The sequence below is a fragment of the Glandiceps talaboti genome, chromosome 13 (assembly GCF_964340395.1).
Source record: "Glandiceps talaboti chromosome 13, keGlaTala1.1, whole genome shotgun sequence".
In the NCBI taxonomy this organism is placed as follows: Eukaryota; Metazoa; Hemichordata; class Enteropneusta; family Spengelidae; genus Glandiceps; species Glandiceps talaboti.
Genome location: NC_135561.1, coordinates 17,286,559 through 17,304,900, shown reverse-complemented (window position 1 = coordinate 17,304,900; position 18,342 = coordinate 17,286,559). Strand labels below are relative to the sequence as shown.

Genomic DNA, 18,342 nt, shown 5'->3' with positions numbered 1-18,342 from the left:
CGCAGAGACAAATTAAATAGGGAATATATTACCTTGATACATTTTGTCTATTATGAAATAAACCATTTAAACAATACTGTAACTAAACGCAGACACGCGCAGGCGCCAATGTTTTGACGTCTGCATTTGATGTCTGCTTGGTGGCACTTTACTCGGGCAAAGTGAAACAAGAAACTTCAACAAATCGTATTCTAAAGTGTAGCAAGTGTAGTTTCTTATTGGTTTCTGCGTTCTAAATTAAATCGTATCAAACAGACGGAGGGAGGGGGCAAGGTAACTTCAAACGGGTTGTGTAGCTATCCGGAAGTCATGACAAACGTCATCAGTTCTCGTTGCGGAAAACGCAGTTACAGAGCGTTGTTATTTGCTACAACAACTGTACAAACTACACAGGGCCATTGTGCTGCTATATATCCGTGCCAGGGTAATAATTGTAAAAGCGCTTTGAGCACAGAGTGGGAAAGAGTGATATGAAAACCAACATCATTATTTTTTATTTATCAGGAGTCAACAAACAAACAAACAAACAAACCTAGCATACTCTCCTCAAACGTTTACCTCATTCAGCTTCTTAGTACCAACACTTGATAATCATCTATAAGAACTTTAAAGTAATGGATGAGGTGTGGGGTTCTATGATCATAAGAGTTCCACCTATATACTAGAAGCGTTGTATACGCACTTGAGTTTAATATAGGCAATCTAAAGGCTTTGTTAATTTGGCAATTAACATTACTACAGCTAAATTTCATGTAAGTTTTAAGAATGGTAATACATGTATATTCTTTAGCAGGTTACAGTCGTGTCATCTAGCTATCTAAGTGTCATCTAGCTATCTAAAGTATTAATAAAGTATTAAACTGGAATAAGAATTGGGACAACGCAAAAATACCACACTTCAGTCACAATGATGTTAGTACATAAGTGACAATTTCTTCAGTCATCAGTCACGGCAATCCAAAACACACCGAAACCATTCCCCGTTGAATACGTTCAAAACAGGGTAACCCCCTAAAAAAAGTTACAAAAAAGGCTGAAGAAACTGACCTATCCCTAAAGTTACATTGTCTGATACATATACTTTGTCAAAGAGTCATCAATATCCAGACTACTGAATAATACAAAATATAAATTACTCTAAAGTACGAAAATCTTAACCAATTACACACAACATAAACTGATAGCCACTGACTAGTACTGTTAGCTGTTTTCAGTTCGAAGAATGTGACCAGTCTTTTAATTAAAAGTGTATGATTATATGCAAGGCAGTGCAATGATCAAAGGACAGCTTAGAGTATACAAGTCGGGGATAAAAGGAATACATTTTTGGGTTGTTTTTTGTTTCGTTTTGTTGTTGGTTTTTTATCAGCTATTTGTTTTCTTCAGAAATACGCCTACGTTGAAATACGAACTGTTGCAGTTTGGTAACATATAGGAGGTGTAGTGTTATATTCACATATGAAATTTCACAACTGTTAGATTATTTCCACTTTTAAATTAGTATGACATGAATAACTACAGAATTATGTGTTATTTTCACATCATGAAATGAACAACTGTAGCTATTCTGAAACAAAATGATGACTAATTACTACACGAGTGACTTTGTATTTCCTCTGTATTAATGGGTGAAAAGGGCAAAGAACTTATTACCAACATAGGATAAATACTTTATAAGCTAGGTTCATTCGAGGTCTGACTCTGAGTCATTCTTACGTTACACCCAATGAAAGGATCCATCCATCTGTGTAAGGCTGCGCCTCAGAGCTGCGCACAGTGGATTTGAGATATACAATCATGTAATGTTTAACTCTACTCTCTTTATCACCCGAAATACAAAAACAAACACTCTACACACTAGACTGTTAAAATCTAGAAACGATTTTTGTTCACAAGTTTATCTTGGGATACATGTATTTCACTCTATCAGATCCATCATATCCATTGCCACCTGCCCAGCCCATGGAATGGTTTATCCTCGTAATTTATTACTGTAAAAGTTTATAGTTCACACGGGAGTTCACACTATGATACGTCTGATTGTACGTCTCATATTGTTGGTATTTACACGTCATTTGTAACGAACTTTGGTGTTATAGTGTATGGACCATGTACATATAGACCAACAACCTTATCTACGCTGTTACGCTTGAGGAAGTTTTGAACCGTAAGTATATGTACGACACAATTATTTCCCCATCTTTACTCCGTAAAGTACTTGACACACTTTGAACGTTGATATGGTGGTATAAAGCCTTATACGTGATATGCTATTGCAGCCTTGAAAAAAGTGCGTGACACGACAAGTAGTGATATTTGTCTCATCTCTCCATGGAGTTAATTATTTACAGTTTGAGTTAGCGATCTTTGCAAATACAAAGACAAGCCACCAGTCGAGGAATTTCGTTGCCAGTGTACATACACAATTTAAACTACGTATACAACACAAAATGAAGTTTTATTCTATTCTTCCAATGATTCGCATCGTCTCCATACCCGCAGCTATCTGACGACAAATGAAATGACCTATATATCATACTACGTTTATTTGAAACAATATTTGAGGAATTCCATCCATGCATCGCGTTGAACAAGCCTTCCTTTATCGTGGTGCATATGGCCATATGGTACTATAAACAATGGAACCCGGATGTGAGGTGATGACCCATTTACAGGTTTACATATAGATTACTCAGTTCAGTCCCAAAACCTGTATGCCACCGATTGCAAATTTAAAAGTGTTTGAATTCTGCTTATGCCAAATTACCGATGATGGATAATTAATAACATTTGTTACTATTCAGAATATTGCCATTTCGAAATTTTGGCTTAAAATTCTTTAACTTTGGCATTTTAGTATGCAAAAGGTTAAACAGTTTAACTCAAGGACGAAAACATAGTTGGTTAGTATTGTAATCTCTAACGTTGTTATGGACACTTACAACTCTTTTCCCAGAAGCTAGCCAAAGCTATTAAATGAACTATCAAGATTAGTGAGCCTGATCACAAGGTTTCATGTTGAGATAGACACAAAAAAGATAACACACAAACATCACTTACACTGTGTGGGCACTTTATTTAGTTAATGATATAAACAGTCACAACATATGCACACTACTACACACAGTATAATCTGTTGAAGTTCAAACAAAATCCATGGTCAGTAGCCAGTGAAAATTTAAACACATGCTCACATCTAGACTCCCTGTGGAAAGCCCTAAAATTGAAAAAAGCAGGCAAACTGTTTCAGTATATTGACAATATTTTCAGGTACACATGTAATATGGGAATAGATTATGTGTTCAACTTTAAGATTCTGATTATGACACTTAAATATGACGAAATTGATGACGATGGAATCTTGTCGTGTATGAAGACAACTTTTTAAGAACGATATTGGATGCGATGCATGTTACTGCATTTAATTGTTAATACAATAAGCATCAGCGGTTTGTCTTCTAGAGAGGGTGATTATACTGTTGTAAGGTTCAGGCAAGCCTAAACTACCGATCACTCTACCAGCCTTTCACCTCAGTCAAGTTGAATTCCGGTCTGCATGTTATGTTATAGAATAGGTGAGGTAATTGGTTCACTGACTGTTGGTTCAGAGTATATAATGCACCATGCAGAGTTCACTCACAGGGCTCTGACCTCATTTGACCGATCAAACATGTATTGCAATAGTCTATACAGACATTCGTGTTACGCTCAGCCAGCACACATCAGCACTGGTTAAGAAGTCTGATAGGGCTGAACAACATGACGTATCTTACAATCTAGTATTTAAAATGTGTTTATTTTGACAACAGATTGAAAATTTGATTAAAACTAAAACAATATGGAGCCAGCAAATCGACATTATGAAACCATCACCAAAAGCGTTTGCTGAAGGTCAATTTCTTACAGTCCACAGGACTTTCTGATCGTATTGGTCTTATTCATTCTATCTTGTATTTTATAGGTCCAATGTTTTCAATGTAGCATCTATATGGCTTATCTTAAGTGAACGCCAAGGTATATGACATACTACAAACATCATGGTTGAATTGTATACGATGACCCGACGGGGTCAAGATCTGCTGACACTGGGATATTCCTTTCTTGGACTCCGTAAGCTACCTGATGAGATATTAAAAGAACATGAAGTAGAAGCAGTGTGGCTAGGAGGAAACAACCTGAAAGATCTCCCAGAAGAATTTGGTGAGCTGCAAAAGTTGGCTCTATTGGATCTTGCCTCCAACGATTTCAAGAGCATTCCTGATGCTGTTTATAAGTTAAAGGAACTTGTTGGGCTATACATGACAGGCAATCAACTGAAAATTCTCGGCCCGAGGATAAGGAACCTGGAAAAGTTGGAAATTATCTGGTTGGATAATAACATATTTGCAGCATTTCCACAGGAAATCTGTCATGAGAATTCTCAACTTGAGCACTTGAGACTAAATAGAAACACAATTATGGAAATACCAATCAGTATTTCCACACTACAAAGATTAAAGGCACTCGAATTAAACCATAATCGTATAACGAGCCTTCCTGATGCTATTTGCGAGCTTAGCAGTCTTGAAGTTCTGAGACTCAACTTCAATCAGATCACTCACCTGCCAAGACATTTAGGGAATTGCATGAAAGCCTTGAGAGTTCTAGAAGCTTCTAACAATAGGTTGGAAGAGTTACCACAAACTATATGTGAAATGAGTCAACTGAGGTCACTCATTCTTTCAGACAATTGTGTAACTGTCCTTCCTCCTCAATTCGCAACCCGGCTTGCCGAAAATCTTGTAGACTTTGATATTGAGAATAATCCTTTGATAGAGCCACCATATGAAGTCTGTTTACAAGGTATCAATGCGATACGAAGCTACGAAAAGGCATGTGCCAGTGGAAAGCCAATGGACGAGCCGTGCCAGAAGGTAATCATTCTGGGAAAGACAGGTGCAGGAAAAACGAGTCTTATCAGAACAATGTTACATGGGAAGTCGATGCTAACTGATGAAGTGGAGGGTAGAACCCACTGTGTTGAAATCCTGACATGGTCACCTGGCAATGGAGTCAGGTTTGACGTCTATGACTTTGGAGGACATAAAGTTTATGACATAACCCATCACTTCTTTCTGACATCACACTCACTAAATTTACTCGTTGTGAACCTGAAAACATACCAGTCATCAGAGTTCAATGATACTATTGGAAGGTGGCTATATATTCTACAGTCAAGGGTCCCCGGAGCGATGGTGTGTGTTCTTGGTACTCACATCGACCAGTGTAGTGAGGAAGACATCAAGACAAAATGTGCTGATATCTGTACTCAAATCTCTCTCCAGCAGGAATCAATCGTAGAATTAAGTATGGCACAAATTGCTGCATTGGGTGATGCGATCAAGAACTTTGGCAATCTGCCAATACACCATCGACTCTATGGAGCTAGTATGGAATCCATGCAGCAACGACAAACCCAACTTGAAGCACTCCTACAAAACGGATTGAAAGTTGAGATGAAAGTCCATCTTGTGAGTTCTACAGAAAGTATGGAAGGTGTCAACAACATAAAGGAGCATCTCATCCAGTTAGTCAAAGATAGCAGAATGTTTCCAAATCTTCATCGTCGCCTGCCATCTTCATGGGCAAAGATGGAGAAACTTATGTTAATGGAAAGGAAACCCTACAGGTACATGATGACCTTGAGTGAATGTCTCGATTTAGCAAAATCCTGTGAATTGAAGCTTGAGGATTTGCAACCAGTTTTGTCATATCTCCATCAACTAGGCACCATCCTTCATTTCCATGACAACACAAAGCTGAAGTCCTATATATTTCCAGATCCACTTTTAATCATAGATATTTTGAAGGACATTTTTCATCATGATCAGGACAAAGTCCTCAACAAATCAGATCCTAGAATCAAAGCAAGATTCACCCGTGTCCGTCTTCAGAAGATGCAGAAAGATTTCCTCCACCGTGGATTAATACCTCAAGAGATGATGGAAGTACTGATGAGAAAACACTTCAAGAATGCTGAAAATATGGATGTCATCCTTGAGTTGATGGAGAGATTGGGGCTATGTTATGCAGTTTGTGGCGCAAGTGAGGGGCCTGTCAAAGTCAATCCAATATACAGATTTCCATTGTACCTCAAAGGACAAAGCCCTGAGGATCTGAAAGCATGGGAAAGTGACATATCAAGAGACACAGAAGAAATTACCATTGGTTTAGAAATGCACAAGTTTTGTCCATCTGGTGTCTTCGAACGTCTCTGCACAACCATTCAACCCTACTTGAGCCAATCATATCGACATGACTGGGCAGACGGTATTTGCTCTTACTGCTGGGATGGAAAAGCATTGCTTCTAGTTAAGAAAGAAGTCCACGATGACTACATAAACATCACAGCTACAGGAAGGGCAGAATTTGCAAAACTCGACTCTGTCTGGAATGGTATCACAGCTGTTTTGGAAGAATTGAAAGTAATACTCAAGGAATGGCCAGGTAACTGTGTTAATGATCACCTATCTCTATAGGAAGAGGTTGTTAAATGAATTCAATTGCATGGGTTAACAAATTTAGAATACCATCATCTTAAGAAATTATGAGTTCTCATCTTACAATTTTGTGTATACTGCATTTTTATGTTAATTTGATAGCAAAGGTTATTCAGTCTCACATTCTTTTTATAAAAAAATCCAGCTCTTAATAAGTTGATGCATGAAAAGTAGACTAATAAAGTAAAGAGGATATCTAGGCCTACCAATGCATAATTAATCACACTAATTATTGTACAAGGTAAAACATGTATGAGAGAACTGTATCTGGGGAGCAAAAAGAAACAGATACCCTAGTCAGGGATCTTCATTACCAGTATATGCCAACCAAATTTTTATTCTCATGATTTTACTAAACAAATGACTCTTACTTTGAAATCATAATCTATTTGTCTTTTTATATGTATACCGCTTACTATATCTGGTAATTCTTTGTTTTATATTTTGCCTTTCTATTTAAATCCAAACATTTCCACTTTCTTTAGGCATCATATATGACGAGTATATTGTGTGTGCCCACTGCATCAAACTAAAAGAAGATCCACCAGAAGTTTTCACTGGAGACTATCTGTATACAAACTGTCCTGAAGGCTTAGAATTAGTGCCATGTCCATCAGGAATAGGCGGTGTAGATCCAGCTTTGGTATACCCTCCACTTAGAAGAGGTAAATCTATGTCTAAATATAAATACGGCTTTCTTCCATATTTTGTCACTTTGGTCGCATGAGAAAAAAGTCGATATTCTGTATAGTAACACTTGCACAGAAATCTGTTAAGATGTGAGTCATGATTGTCGAATAGCTAGCTAGAATGGCAGCCTTGGAATTCGCAGGTTGCAGATTTGATACTCACTTTTCAATGGCTAATGATTTGGGCAACATTTGAATCGCGTTTTGTCCCAGTCAATCCATCATCTGTATAAAAGGGGCATGAATAGAAGTTGCAATGTGAAAACTTTAATCTTATGCACTTATAGAATCAGCTGTGTACGTTCCCAAGGAAGTTAAGTAAATATAGGCCCATTGTGTTGTTATAGTTCCATGCTAGGGGTAATGATAATTGTAAAGGAAGCACTTTGAGCACAGCGTGACAGAATAGTATTTTTATGCGTGTGCATGCACACACACACACACACACACACACACACACACACTAAGGCCCTAAGGACTCGTACATCTTTTTCCTTGTATCATACATTATACTCAAAAGTATGTCTTTTATGCTTGTTGATTTCAGCAAGGACGGGTGAAGGATGTCCTAAGGGGAAAGAAGTTGTACATCGTCCAGGCCACAATGTGAACCTCGATGAATCCACTGGGAATATTGTACTTGTTACTGGTGATAATGCTGATATCAAAATACAAGACTTGAAACTTACAAAGTCATCATAAAACTCTCACCAGTGTAGACACCATTGTGTAGCTTTATACTTAAATTTAAAGTCTCAGATGAGTAAAGTTACACAAACTCACAAACATGTTGTAAGTTACCAGTGTTTTCTAAAAAAATAAAAATCATATGTCAGTTGATAACACTAATCAATACACAAAGGCAGAAATAAGCCTGAAAGGAGTTTTCTTTCAGTTTTATAAATGGATTCCATTACCACCTGTAGAAGGTTGGTTGTCCACCTGCAAGTATTCTCGTGACTCGGCCTGTGAACTCACAGTTATCAATTTCTGTATTTTTTATGAGTAACCGGTGTAGCAGCTGTTGAATGAAGTCAAATGATGTCTATACTATTGGTTCAAATTACATGGATTAGATCTACTTTGACATATATGGCAGTGTAACCCTTTAACAAATAACCACGAATATCAACATGTGATATACTATAATTGCAGATAATGATATGTAGTCAGAAATATTGAAAATGATATACTGAGTTCATAGGCCGAGTGGAAAGAATGCTTGCCAGGCTGGCCACCCAGCCTGCTATGGAGGTTAGGGTTTCATCATAGTATGGAAACTGTCTTCACACACTTATGCATCCATGTACCAATCAATAACCATTCCAGAAATGAATTATATTCCTGAAGCCTTATACTATCTGAAACTAGACTGTAAAAGTCGAATTCTTGATCAAGCCATTTTTTGCATTTAAATGAAGTGAAATAACAGGGAAGAATGTTTTCAAAAAAAATAATTTGGGATAACATTATTTTGATTTGTGGCACCAGATATAATTTGTTATTATGTTATTATATATAATCTTCCCATTGTGTATTAGATGATACATTGTAGGGTACAGGACAACCGGATCCTGTGTATTGATGATACCAGAACTATGAAATTGAATATTAGAAATACACTTGGTTTACATTATATATACTTATTAATTTCAGTGTGCCTCAGGTATAATTACTCTAATCTTATACCAATGTGATTAAAATCTGATGTGGTGAAAGCAGCTAGATGTCTTCATTTACCTCTTTTTTTGATCGCTTTGTGTTGTTTGCTATATTTCGGGTGATCGCCGCTTTCCCACTTTGAACAAAATAAATGACACAAAGCGATCAAATTAGATTTTAATCAGATTGATCTCTATAATATACAAAATTTACACAATTATTAGTTTTGGTAGAACTTTGAATCAACTTTGAATCTTATGTAAATAGTTTCATATTTTATACAATATATATATATGAAGTTGTTGTCATATGATATATAAACATATGTATGGGAATTCTGTCTCCAGCTAGTAATGATAAATAGCAAGTGATTGTGACTAGAACTAGTAATATAACATCAAATAAAATAAACAGATATAAAATTACTATGAAATAAAATTAAGGTATGGATCATGCCCTCTGAAGGGTAATTATTTTGTGCATCTGTAGAAGTCAGTGATGCCAGTGAATGTGAATACTATATGTGATGTTGTTAACATAGTATCAATGCACAGACACATCTGAGCATAATTGAAAATCTCTCATTTATTCACCAAAAAGAAATTAACACATACACAATGTAAATTATGCGACATGTAATAATACTTACAAACACATTTTTTTTTTGTATTTTCAGTGTCAGAGTAATACAGCCATACTTGACATTGAGGCTATATAGCTGTATGGTGTTCTGACATTGCAGTCAATTATAATTATTCACAATTATCATTTAGATATGCCATATATTTATTCCTTATCAGCAGAATTTTAAGTACAGAAACAGCTTGAAGTTTTGCACCTCAACATGCTGTTTTGAAAGTTTGATTCAATTTCCAAGTAGAATTTATTAGAATTTTAACTTTATGTAAATATATTTCTTATTTTTCACACAATTGAGAGTTTATGGTCCTTTCTTGTGACTATAGGTCTTGTAAAACCATTGATCGCAGCATTTTGTATTTTAGTAAAATAATGAAAAATTTAACAGCAAACTTTCCCCTTCTGTGCTCAAAGCAAGAATTACTCTTGGCAAAGACTGATTAAATAGGCTCCTTATACTTTCTGATTCCTTTGGAAGCCTACATTCCATTGCAGCCCAGAGGATTACATCCTTCACTTCTAACTCTATCCTACCAGATCCCCATTTATACAGTTGGGTTGATTGCTATACAATAATGGTTCAGAACTTGCCTAAATAGCAGCAGTTGGATGCAAACCTGCATCTTGCAGATTCCGAACTGATGATAAACAATTTGACTATCATAACTTCCATTGTTGTAAACCACACCCTCTTTTACGGCACTGTCCAAGATGCAGTGCTTGATATTTTGCAGTGCCGTGGAAGAAATATGGTTTGCGAGAATTCATAACTACATATTCTCATTTTGTCTTGCCTGCATATCACAAAAAAATACAACTATCATACGTAGTGCTTTATGCTCGACATCTATAATACCATTTTATACTTAGTAATGAATACACTCCTGACGATGCTGATGAGATTTCAGTGAAAATTTGAGATTCACTTTCAACTAATTTTTTGACTCTGTGAGTAGAAATATTCATTACTAAGTATGAACTCAGAGCCCATGAACATTCATTCTCGCACATTTATATCTCTTCAATTTTATTGATTTTCTAAATTTTACCGATACAGTACTACGCTCTCTGCAAATAATGTTATGGATAATGATAAGTATAGCGAATGGAAATTGCTATACAGTCAATACAATTTTGGAAGTGAAAGTGAAGTGAAATTTTTGCTGACATTGTGTTCACATCATCATTGTATCATGCCTGATGAATACCATGACGATTGTGACAAGACATCAGTGAATTTGGGACTAGCTTCTAACAATTTAGATTCATCAGTACAAATTTTTGTCTGATACCGTGAACGCAGAGTCCATGACATTCAAATTAAAGCCCTAAATATAGGGTGTAATTACACAGAGTTACAGACACCAAGTCATTAAAGCCTAACACCCTATATTTAGGGTGTAATTACTTACAGTTACAGAAACCAAGACATTAAAGGGTTAATGAAATCGTTCTAATATAGTGTTATGTACATGAATGCCTCTGAAGGCATCAAAAATAATTTCTTGGCATTTGCGCCGTTTTTGGCATACTAAGAGTTTTCTCAACATTTCAGTAACTGTATATACTAAATTTTATTGAGTGAGACAGTTGTAGCAAGCCTGAATATCAGATTTAAGTTCTGCCAATAGCAAGTGACAGTCAATTTTTCTTAATCTGAGAATTGTGCAGGTTAGTGACAGTCAAATATACTTAAACTGAGTAATAAGCAGGATAGTGACAGTCAAATGTACTTGATCTGAGTATTACGCAGGATACAAGTACATTTAATATACTAAAAAATTACAACCCAAGGACATATTAGTCTGTATACGATGTGACAGGGCGCCCTCACACATCGGTCAACCCCTTCGAGAGAGCAGTCAGTGATTGCGGAATGATACAACATATTTCACAGTCTATTAAGGAGATGTAAGCTCAGCTTTAGCTCCCCTTTGATGAGTATATATCAAAAGCAGATTGGCAAATTTAGATCCTTATAGAATGTGACATGCTTATGCAAGCTGTATCACTAGTACTGCTGCATTTGTACAGTGTAATCAAATGTGGAAGTCATAATGGAAGACAATAATTAATTACTTTGCTTGCAGAGCCAAATGTAAAGAAATTGTTCAGTTCAATCCATTACTACAATAGTCGTTCTGATGACCTAGTTACAAGTTTCAAAACAGAATCAAGAAAACAAGTCATATAGACTTCCTTTCTCACACGTTTTGTACAAAGTTATTGTCCAGATCATTTGAGCTTTCGTTCTACTCTACAAGCTGAAACAAATGTAAAATATATTGCTCATGGTTCCAAGGTTGCATTTAGACAAATGAAATATAGTACATTGTAAGAACATCATTATCTGATCAAGGTACTTAATAGAGTCATTCGCAGTCTTTTCTAATTTTCTGTTTCAAAATGACTTATTTCATTGTCCAGGCTGAAACACACAAGTGTTTTGAAATTTCATAGTTTACTTTTAAATTCTTCAAATGATCCGGATTTTCCAACACCACTGGTAAACCTTCCTGCTCCTTTCACAGATTCCTTCATAATGATTGGTTGTCCATTCTTGTGTTCAAATATCATAGCATCATCAAATGATTGGCTGTCATAAGAGGCATAATATGCAGATCTTCTGTCAGCTTTCATACACTCTTGAGGAAATGATGCAATTTCATTGGCCAACTTTATTGCTTCATCTAAGGCTACAATATCAAAAAAAAAGAAAGATTTAATTTCAATCATTAAAGAGGCAATTTAGAGGCGATGTGGTTAAGTTTATTTACATAAGATATGGGAATTATAAAGATTATGATATTACTTGCACAGCTGCTTGCACATACTAAGTGTTATTTGAACAATTACATTATTACAAATGAGTGCATAACTGTTTATTATACACAGAATTGATACACTTACATGAGCAAAACGTGTATTACAAAAATTGTAGTTTACAAAGCAAGCACTCAAGGAAATTTCCTGAGAGTACCGGGGGTATGCCATGCTTGTACTTGTTTGTCATGGGGTTCTGCCATTATCATTTCATTGTTTTAGGCATGTCAGTAGAATAGCTGTATCAGCCAAATTTATCGTGTCTCTAAATAATCCCCTTACACAAAAGTGCAATTTTTGTAATACACATTTTCCTCATGTAAGTGTACAATGTATCTATGATGGAATACTACCAGTACATTGTATTACAGTACACAAGTGTCGTGTACTTGGGGTATTTGCATGAGAGCTTGCAGTCTTCTCTGTACTTTCATGAGTCTAGCGAGTGAAAGTGCAACAGAAAACACTGCAAGCATGTGTGCAAATGCACACAAGTACCCACACTGGAACTCACATGGAATGGGGTTCTGTTATATTATCTTTCCATATAGATGACACTGTGCGATCATGGGCTTTCATGTAGGATGAAAGATCATGCCATCATTTGTAAGCACGTATGTAATAATGTAATTGCACTGCAGTGCAAGCTACCCCTAGTATCGCAGTGCACAGGCACCAATGCAAGTAATCTCTGGTACATAATAATGTAATAATAGCATTACTTCTGAACTTACAGTCATGTACAACTTTCTTTCATTGTGTGATATGAGTTTAATTTACTTCAATTTCTACTTCTAGACATAGTCTTTCACTGTTGACGCTATAACTGAAGTTCAATGTATTTGTGTTTTGGTTTTATACATTTATTTATTTATTTATTCTTTAGAATAAACAGTAAAGTGTGTCTGGCCAAGACATTTCCCTGAGCTGCCTAAACAGGCCATATATGTTCAGATGAGAGTCCTTACTTTATTTAGTTATTGTTCATTCATTCATCTACTTAATTTTTTTAATCACTTAAATTCATTTATCTATTTATTTTTGCATACTTACAGAGAATATATCTAACAATAGCAAATTTGCTCAAAAGTGAGCCCTCTATTAGTAAATTTCTATATAGTCTGCAATTGTCAACTTGCTAATATGATTTCATTTTTGGAATTAAGTTTAGGTATGAAAATAAACAAGCTTGAGTGTACAAAAATTTTATAAATTATCATGTGTTATGTACCAAGTACAGTGAATTGTGAATAGCTCCCTGCATCTCACTCAACCCTAGATATGATATTATGATTCTAAGACGAGTGGCTTTTGTGTTATATGGGTTATATATTTATTTGTCGTAAATATCGTAGGTTATTTTTTTTAAGGCTCAAACTTCAACAGGTTTTCAATTTTTTGTATGCTTTAATATGTACCTTAACTACAAACTAAGATTTATTGAATTAAACTAATGTCCCTATATCTTGAATGCATAATCATTTTTTCCAAATTCATTGACTGCTGACTAAATACAGAAATACACAATTCCTAAATACCTCAAGAACAAACTTACCTGTTCCATCTGGTACAACTCTATTGGCAAGACCAAACTGTAAGGCCTCTTGGGCTGTAACAGGTCGACCAGTTAGCATCATGTCTAGAGCTCTGGATAAACCAATTAACTTTGGCAATCTGACTGTACCTCCATCAATTAGGGGTACCCCTATTGGACAATAAGGAGAGTGGATACACAATCAATCACAGTCATATAATTCTGTAAAAAGAGGCAGAAAATTAGTATTATGTCATTATTGTAATGATGGTATTCCAGTTTGATTGAATACTTTATCTACTTATTAGTCTTGTAGTACAACTTCAGATCTGTGATTGGAAGGTTAGCAAAAGGATGACAGTACAATGTACCTCTGTTGGAGAGCATGCCTTAAGCTTCAGCTATGTATCATAATCATATTTAACGTTAGCAGATTATTGCCTGTGTGTCTAGCTATTTATTAGTCATGTGCACAACTAGTGACATCTAAAGAAAGAGATACAAAACTTGTTTGAAATTTTGAAATTCTATAATATATAATTAAAGGAATTGGACTTAAACAGGAAAATCATACAAGATCTAGTACAGACTGAACATGAATTTGAGGAGGTAGCTCAAAATCCGTTTTCCCAGCATCAGTGACATGTGACTCACAACTTTGTTCTGCACAACCAAAAGGACATGGCAAATTCAATTAGATAATTTCATACTTTACCAAACCTTCGGCAGAACACTCCCATAATTGCACTCTCCTCAACAACTCTCATATCACAGATGAGTGACAACTCCAAACCACCAGCAACAGCATAACCATTAATAGCACCAATGATGGGTTTACTAAATACTACTTTAGATGGTCCCTAAAGTATAAAATACAATGTAAATGTAAGTAGAAAACTGTTTAAGCATTTATTTTAATCACCAGTGTCTAGGTTTCACACAGGTGTTAGATCATCTGAAATTGGGGGTTGAATGCCTCCTAAAGCTAATTAACAGACTGATTTTCTCACCATATTAAGTCTCAAGAGTGCTACCGGAACAATTGTTGTCATAGACTAGTAGAATAGAACACTATTTCTGACTTATCAGCAACAAACATTGAATTATTGGTCACTTTGGGATTACAGATCACTAACTTAAAATTACTATACATCCTTAAATATGTTCATTAGGTCACTTAAACATATTAATAATTACAGGTCTAACTATTGCATCCCAAGGGTTCTAATTACTTACAAGTTACAGAGATGATGCAATTGGTACCCTTGGTCATGATACAAGAACTAATTATGACAGGAATTATTTTATCATATTATCAGTGATTTGAAGAGTTGGTCATGAATAGTTACTATAGTTAATAACACAGGCTTAGACATTACACTATTTTCTGTAGGCTCTTAATAGTTTAGTTATAGGCAAATTGAAGTTATGAATCGTTAATGACATTGAAGTTGAACTCTGGAGTTGTGATTTATACTGAGTGGCATTGTACAATTAATACATAATGGACTACGTAGAAATTCTAAAGATCGGACACTATCGATATTCTGCTCACCATTGGTGCATACTTAATATCTCTAGAGGCTTCTGGTATGCGACTTCCCATAGCAAGTTCTTTTAGATCAAAGCCAGCGCAAAAACACCCACCTACAAGGGGATAGAAAATATACAATACTGATAACACTAATATGTGATATCTATACACCTACATTCTTTTAATTATCCCTGTAAAATTTAAAATTACAGTTACTCTCATTTAAGTCAATGTCTATGGATTGCATAAATGGATGAAAGTTTTACAGCAGAAATGTGTCATTTTTAAAAAGAGACTGTCTATGCAACTCAAAAGTATGCAGTACCAGTAATTAGTATAATTTATACATCTGATATTTATAACAGTAAAGTGAACAAATAATTGAAAAACTTGAAATTTTATTGTCTACAATCTTAATGAATTCATACCTATCAGTTAGCACATTTTTCATGGTGTAGACAGCAATTGAATTTTGATTGAAAAATTTGGAGGATATTTTAATATGGACCCTACATCATATTCTGATATTGTTAGGGACAATTGCACAATATCACACAAGCTCGATAAATGAATTTTGTTCATTTAGGAGGGGGGGGGGGGGTAGGTCTGGCATCAGTGTGATTACTGTACTTCATTTTCATGCTTCTAACCAAACTTTAAAAATTTTCAAGGCTTCAGCTCTGTATTTACTACTGAGATGTTGATTGAAAGTTACTGCTATTGTGATCAACAGTGCAGTGTTTCTGGTTAGCATTTTAATGTGTTTTTAAATTGAATGTGTTTTAAAATTGTATAGACCATAGTGGTTTAACCACTACAATTTTTGCCACACTCGTTATGTTCGTAGGTGGGGGGGGGGGGGGTTGACCTAAATGAATAGAAGTTAATTTATTGAGCTCATGTGACATTACGTGATCTTCCCTTAGTCCGAGGCAGCTCTCACTTTGAGTATGGATATATTAGGTCCATATTACTCTCTTCTCTGTCAGAGATGCCAGTGGTTACACATGATGAGATTTTGTGTCCGCCTGCCCTAATTAGTATGTGTAATTTGAACAATGTGCCTGTATCAGACATGTATATGACCTTATTATTGTATGGGTCAGTGTGTGCTTGTCAGTGAATGAGGGCCCACTATCTCATTATTTATTCAAATGCATTGTTTGCGAGTTTGAGACTACTTAGATTTCTGACTGAGAATGATGTCATACCGACTAAATATATCTAACTGTGCCCAGTTAGAGCTTTCTCTGACTTGTATCATATACAAATGTTCTGTACCTACAGTACAGGCTGTATAGTAATATATTTGTATTTACAAATATCACACAGTGGTGAACATAATTTTTTTTCTGAAATAATACAAAGGCAACTGATTTTACAACTTTTATAACAAGAATTTGGATGTTTATCACATTGCATAAAGTTGAACCAAATATCCATTAGACATTGTACAAAGTAGCAGAGCTGAGGCTACCACTGCAACATTACAATCTGTATGTACAAAATGTGTGGTTCCTGTCAGACCAAGAACTTTGATAACCAATCAAAACTCTTGATTCATCTTACCTTTGCCATGGAAGACAGCCACCAATGAATCATCATCTTTGTCAAACTCTTGGAAAGCCTTCAAGAGCTGAACACCAGTTTCAATATTGACAGCATTTCTAGCATGTGGTCGATTTATCCCAATCAGGAACACCTTGCCTCTCTTTTCTGTGACCACTGTTTGGTCTGAAATAAATATAAACCTGGTAACTACAAAAATGTTCCATTTTCAAGTAAAAATATTGAATACATTTATAACCATATTAAGTTACAAAGTTAGTGATAAATACATAAAATCTACAGTCATTGCAAGGAATCTGCTACCAATTGAAAAAAAAATATGGATGATCCAAGAAAGAAGAATCAACATTCAACTGAACAGAATTGACAAAAAATGTGATACATATAACATAATTATAACTATGTAAATTCATCATGGAAGCACTAAGATTCATGCACAAGTTCGATTGAGAAACAGACATGTTTCGAAGAAATCACTTGTCCTTCTTCTGTGTCTAACTGGATCTGACAGAATGATCATAAGTTGCTGGAGGTGTTGAATAAAACCAGTTTCAACACACACACACACACACACACACACACACACACACACACACACACATACATACATACATACATAGATACAATAAAGATACATACACAAACATACAAACCATGGATTTATTATTGATAATAATAGATCCATGTACAAACATACCACGCACGTATAGTCCTGCTTGGATATTACGGAGTAAGTCGTCCCTTGAGGGTCATGCCACATTGTCAGTAATCTAGACCCGTGCATCGTGCAACTTACAACTTAAACAAGCAGGACTAGGTGCACCGTCTACAAGCAGGATCTAGGACTAGGTACACGCACCTAGTCCTGCTTGTAGACGGTGCACTGTACATAGTCTGGATTACTGACATGACCCTCAACACCGGAGGGACAGAAATGAGTCCCGAATTACTCTTCATGCAAGCAAGATATCATGTACGGTTGTACCTTCTTCACCGTGTTACTTTCGCCGTTTAAGAATCTGGTAAAAAATTTTATACCCAAGGCAATACCCAGGTACTTACCATCGGCTGTTGAAGCAGTGCTCATCGTAGTTAGCCTTGTAACTGCTGGATTCAAGCGGCCAAAGTTCACAAAAGTTCGTGAAACCCTTGCTGACATGTGCAACATGTTTCGTACACACTGGTACACTATTCAGGTAGTGGTGTTTAGCGTCTGCTAGCTGAACTCAACTGTGCTGACCTGACGGTGACCTCAAATGAACTCTTGGTGACCTTCGAGATACCTGAAAATATTTTACATTTCCCTATTTTCTATTTTTCTTTCTTTATATACTCAATATAAACCCATTTAAA

The 18,342-nt window shown here is 35.7% G+C and overlaps 2 protein-coding genes across 2 annotated transcripts; one reads left to right on the top strand and one right to left on the bottom strand.

Moving 5' to 3' along the window:
- Positions 1–2,021: 2,021 nt before the first annotated feature.
- Positions 2,022–9,995, top strand: LOC144444429 (malignant fibrous histiocytoma-amplified sequence 1 homolog). The gene is made up of 4 exons (XM_078133841.1): positions 2,022–2,167; positions 3,962–6,486; positions 7,025–7,204; positions 7,776–9,995. Exons 2-4 carry the CDS (start codon positions 4,038–4,040, stop codon positions 7,928–7,930), a joined length of 2,784 nt encoding a protein of 927 aa, XP_077989967.1. The 5' UTR covers positions 2,022–2,167; positions 3,962–4,037; the 3' UTR covers positions 7,931–9,995.
- On the bottom strand, positions 9,490–18,319 carry LOC144444430 (enoyl-CoA hydratase EchA19-like). The gene is made up of 6 exons (XM_078133842.1): positions 18,052–18,319; positions 16,990–17,154; positions 15,442–15,533; positions 14,602–14,746; positions 13,908–14,057; positions 9,490–12,225 (listed from the first exon to the last, which is right to left on the bottom strand). The coding sequence occupies exons 1-6, from the start codon at positions 18,155–18,157 to the stop codon at positions 11,984–11,986; spliced, it is 900 nt and encodes a 299-aa protein (XP_077989968.1). The 5' UTR covers positions 18,158–18,319; the 3' UTR covers positions 9,490–11,983.
- Between the last annotated feature and the right edge of the window lie 23 nt (positions 18,320–18,342).

Bases quoted from the DNA above. Each gene is read 5' to 3' on its own strand.
- LOC144444430 (XM_078133842.1), bottom strand. From the start codon at position 18,157: ATGTTGCACATGTCAGCAAGGGTTTCACGAACTTTTGTGAACTTTGGC. The intron at 15,534-16,989 runs GTAAGATGAATC...ATCCCCTTGTAG, and splicing joins GGCTGTCTTCCATGGCAAAG to GTGGGTGTTTTTGCGCTGGC. The intron at 14,747-15,441 runs GTGAGCAGAATA...TTTATACTTTAG, and splicing joins ATATTAAGTATGCACCAATG to GGACCATCTAAAGTAGTATT.
- LOC144444429 (XM_078133841.1), top strand. From the start codon at position 4,038: ATGGTTGAATTGTATACGATGACCCGACGGGGTCAAGATCTGCTGACA. The intron at 6,487-7,024 runs GTAACTGTGTTA...CACTTTCTTTAG, and splicing joins AATACTCAAGGAATGGCCAG to GCATCATATATGACGAGTAT. The intron at 7,205-7,775 runs GTAAATCTATGT...TGTTGATTTCAG, and splicing joins ATACCCTCCACTTAGAAGAG to CAAGGACGGGTGAAGGATGT.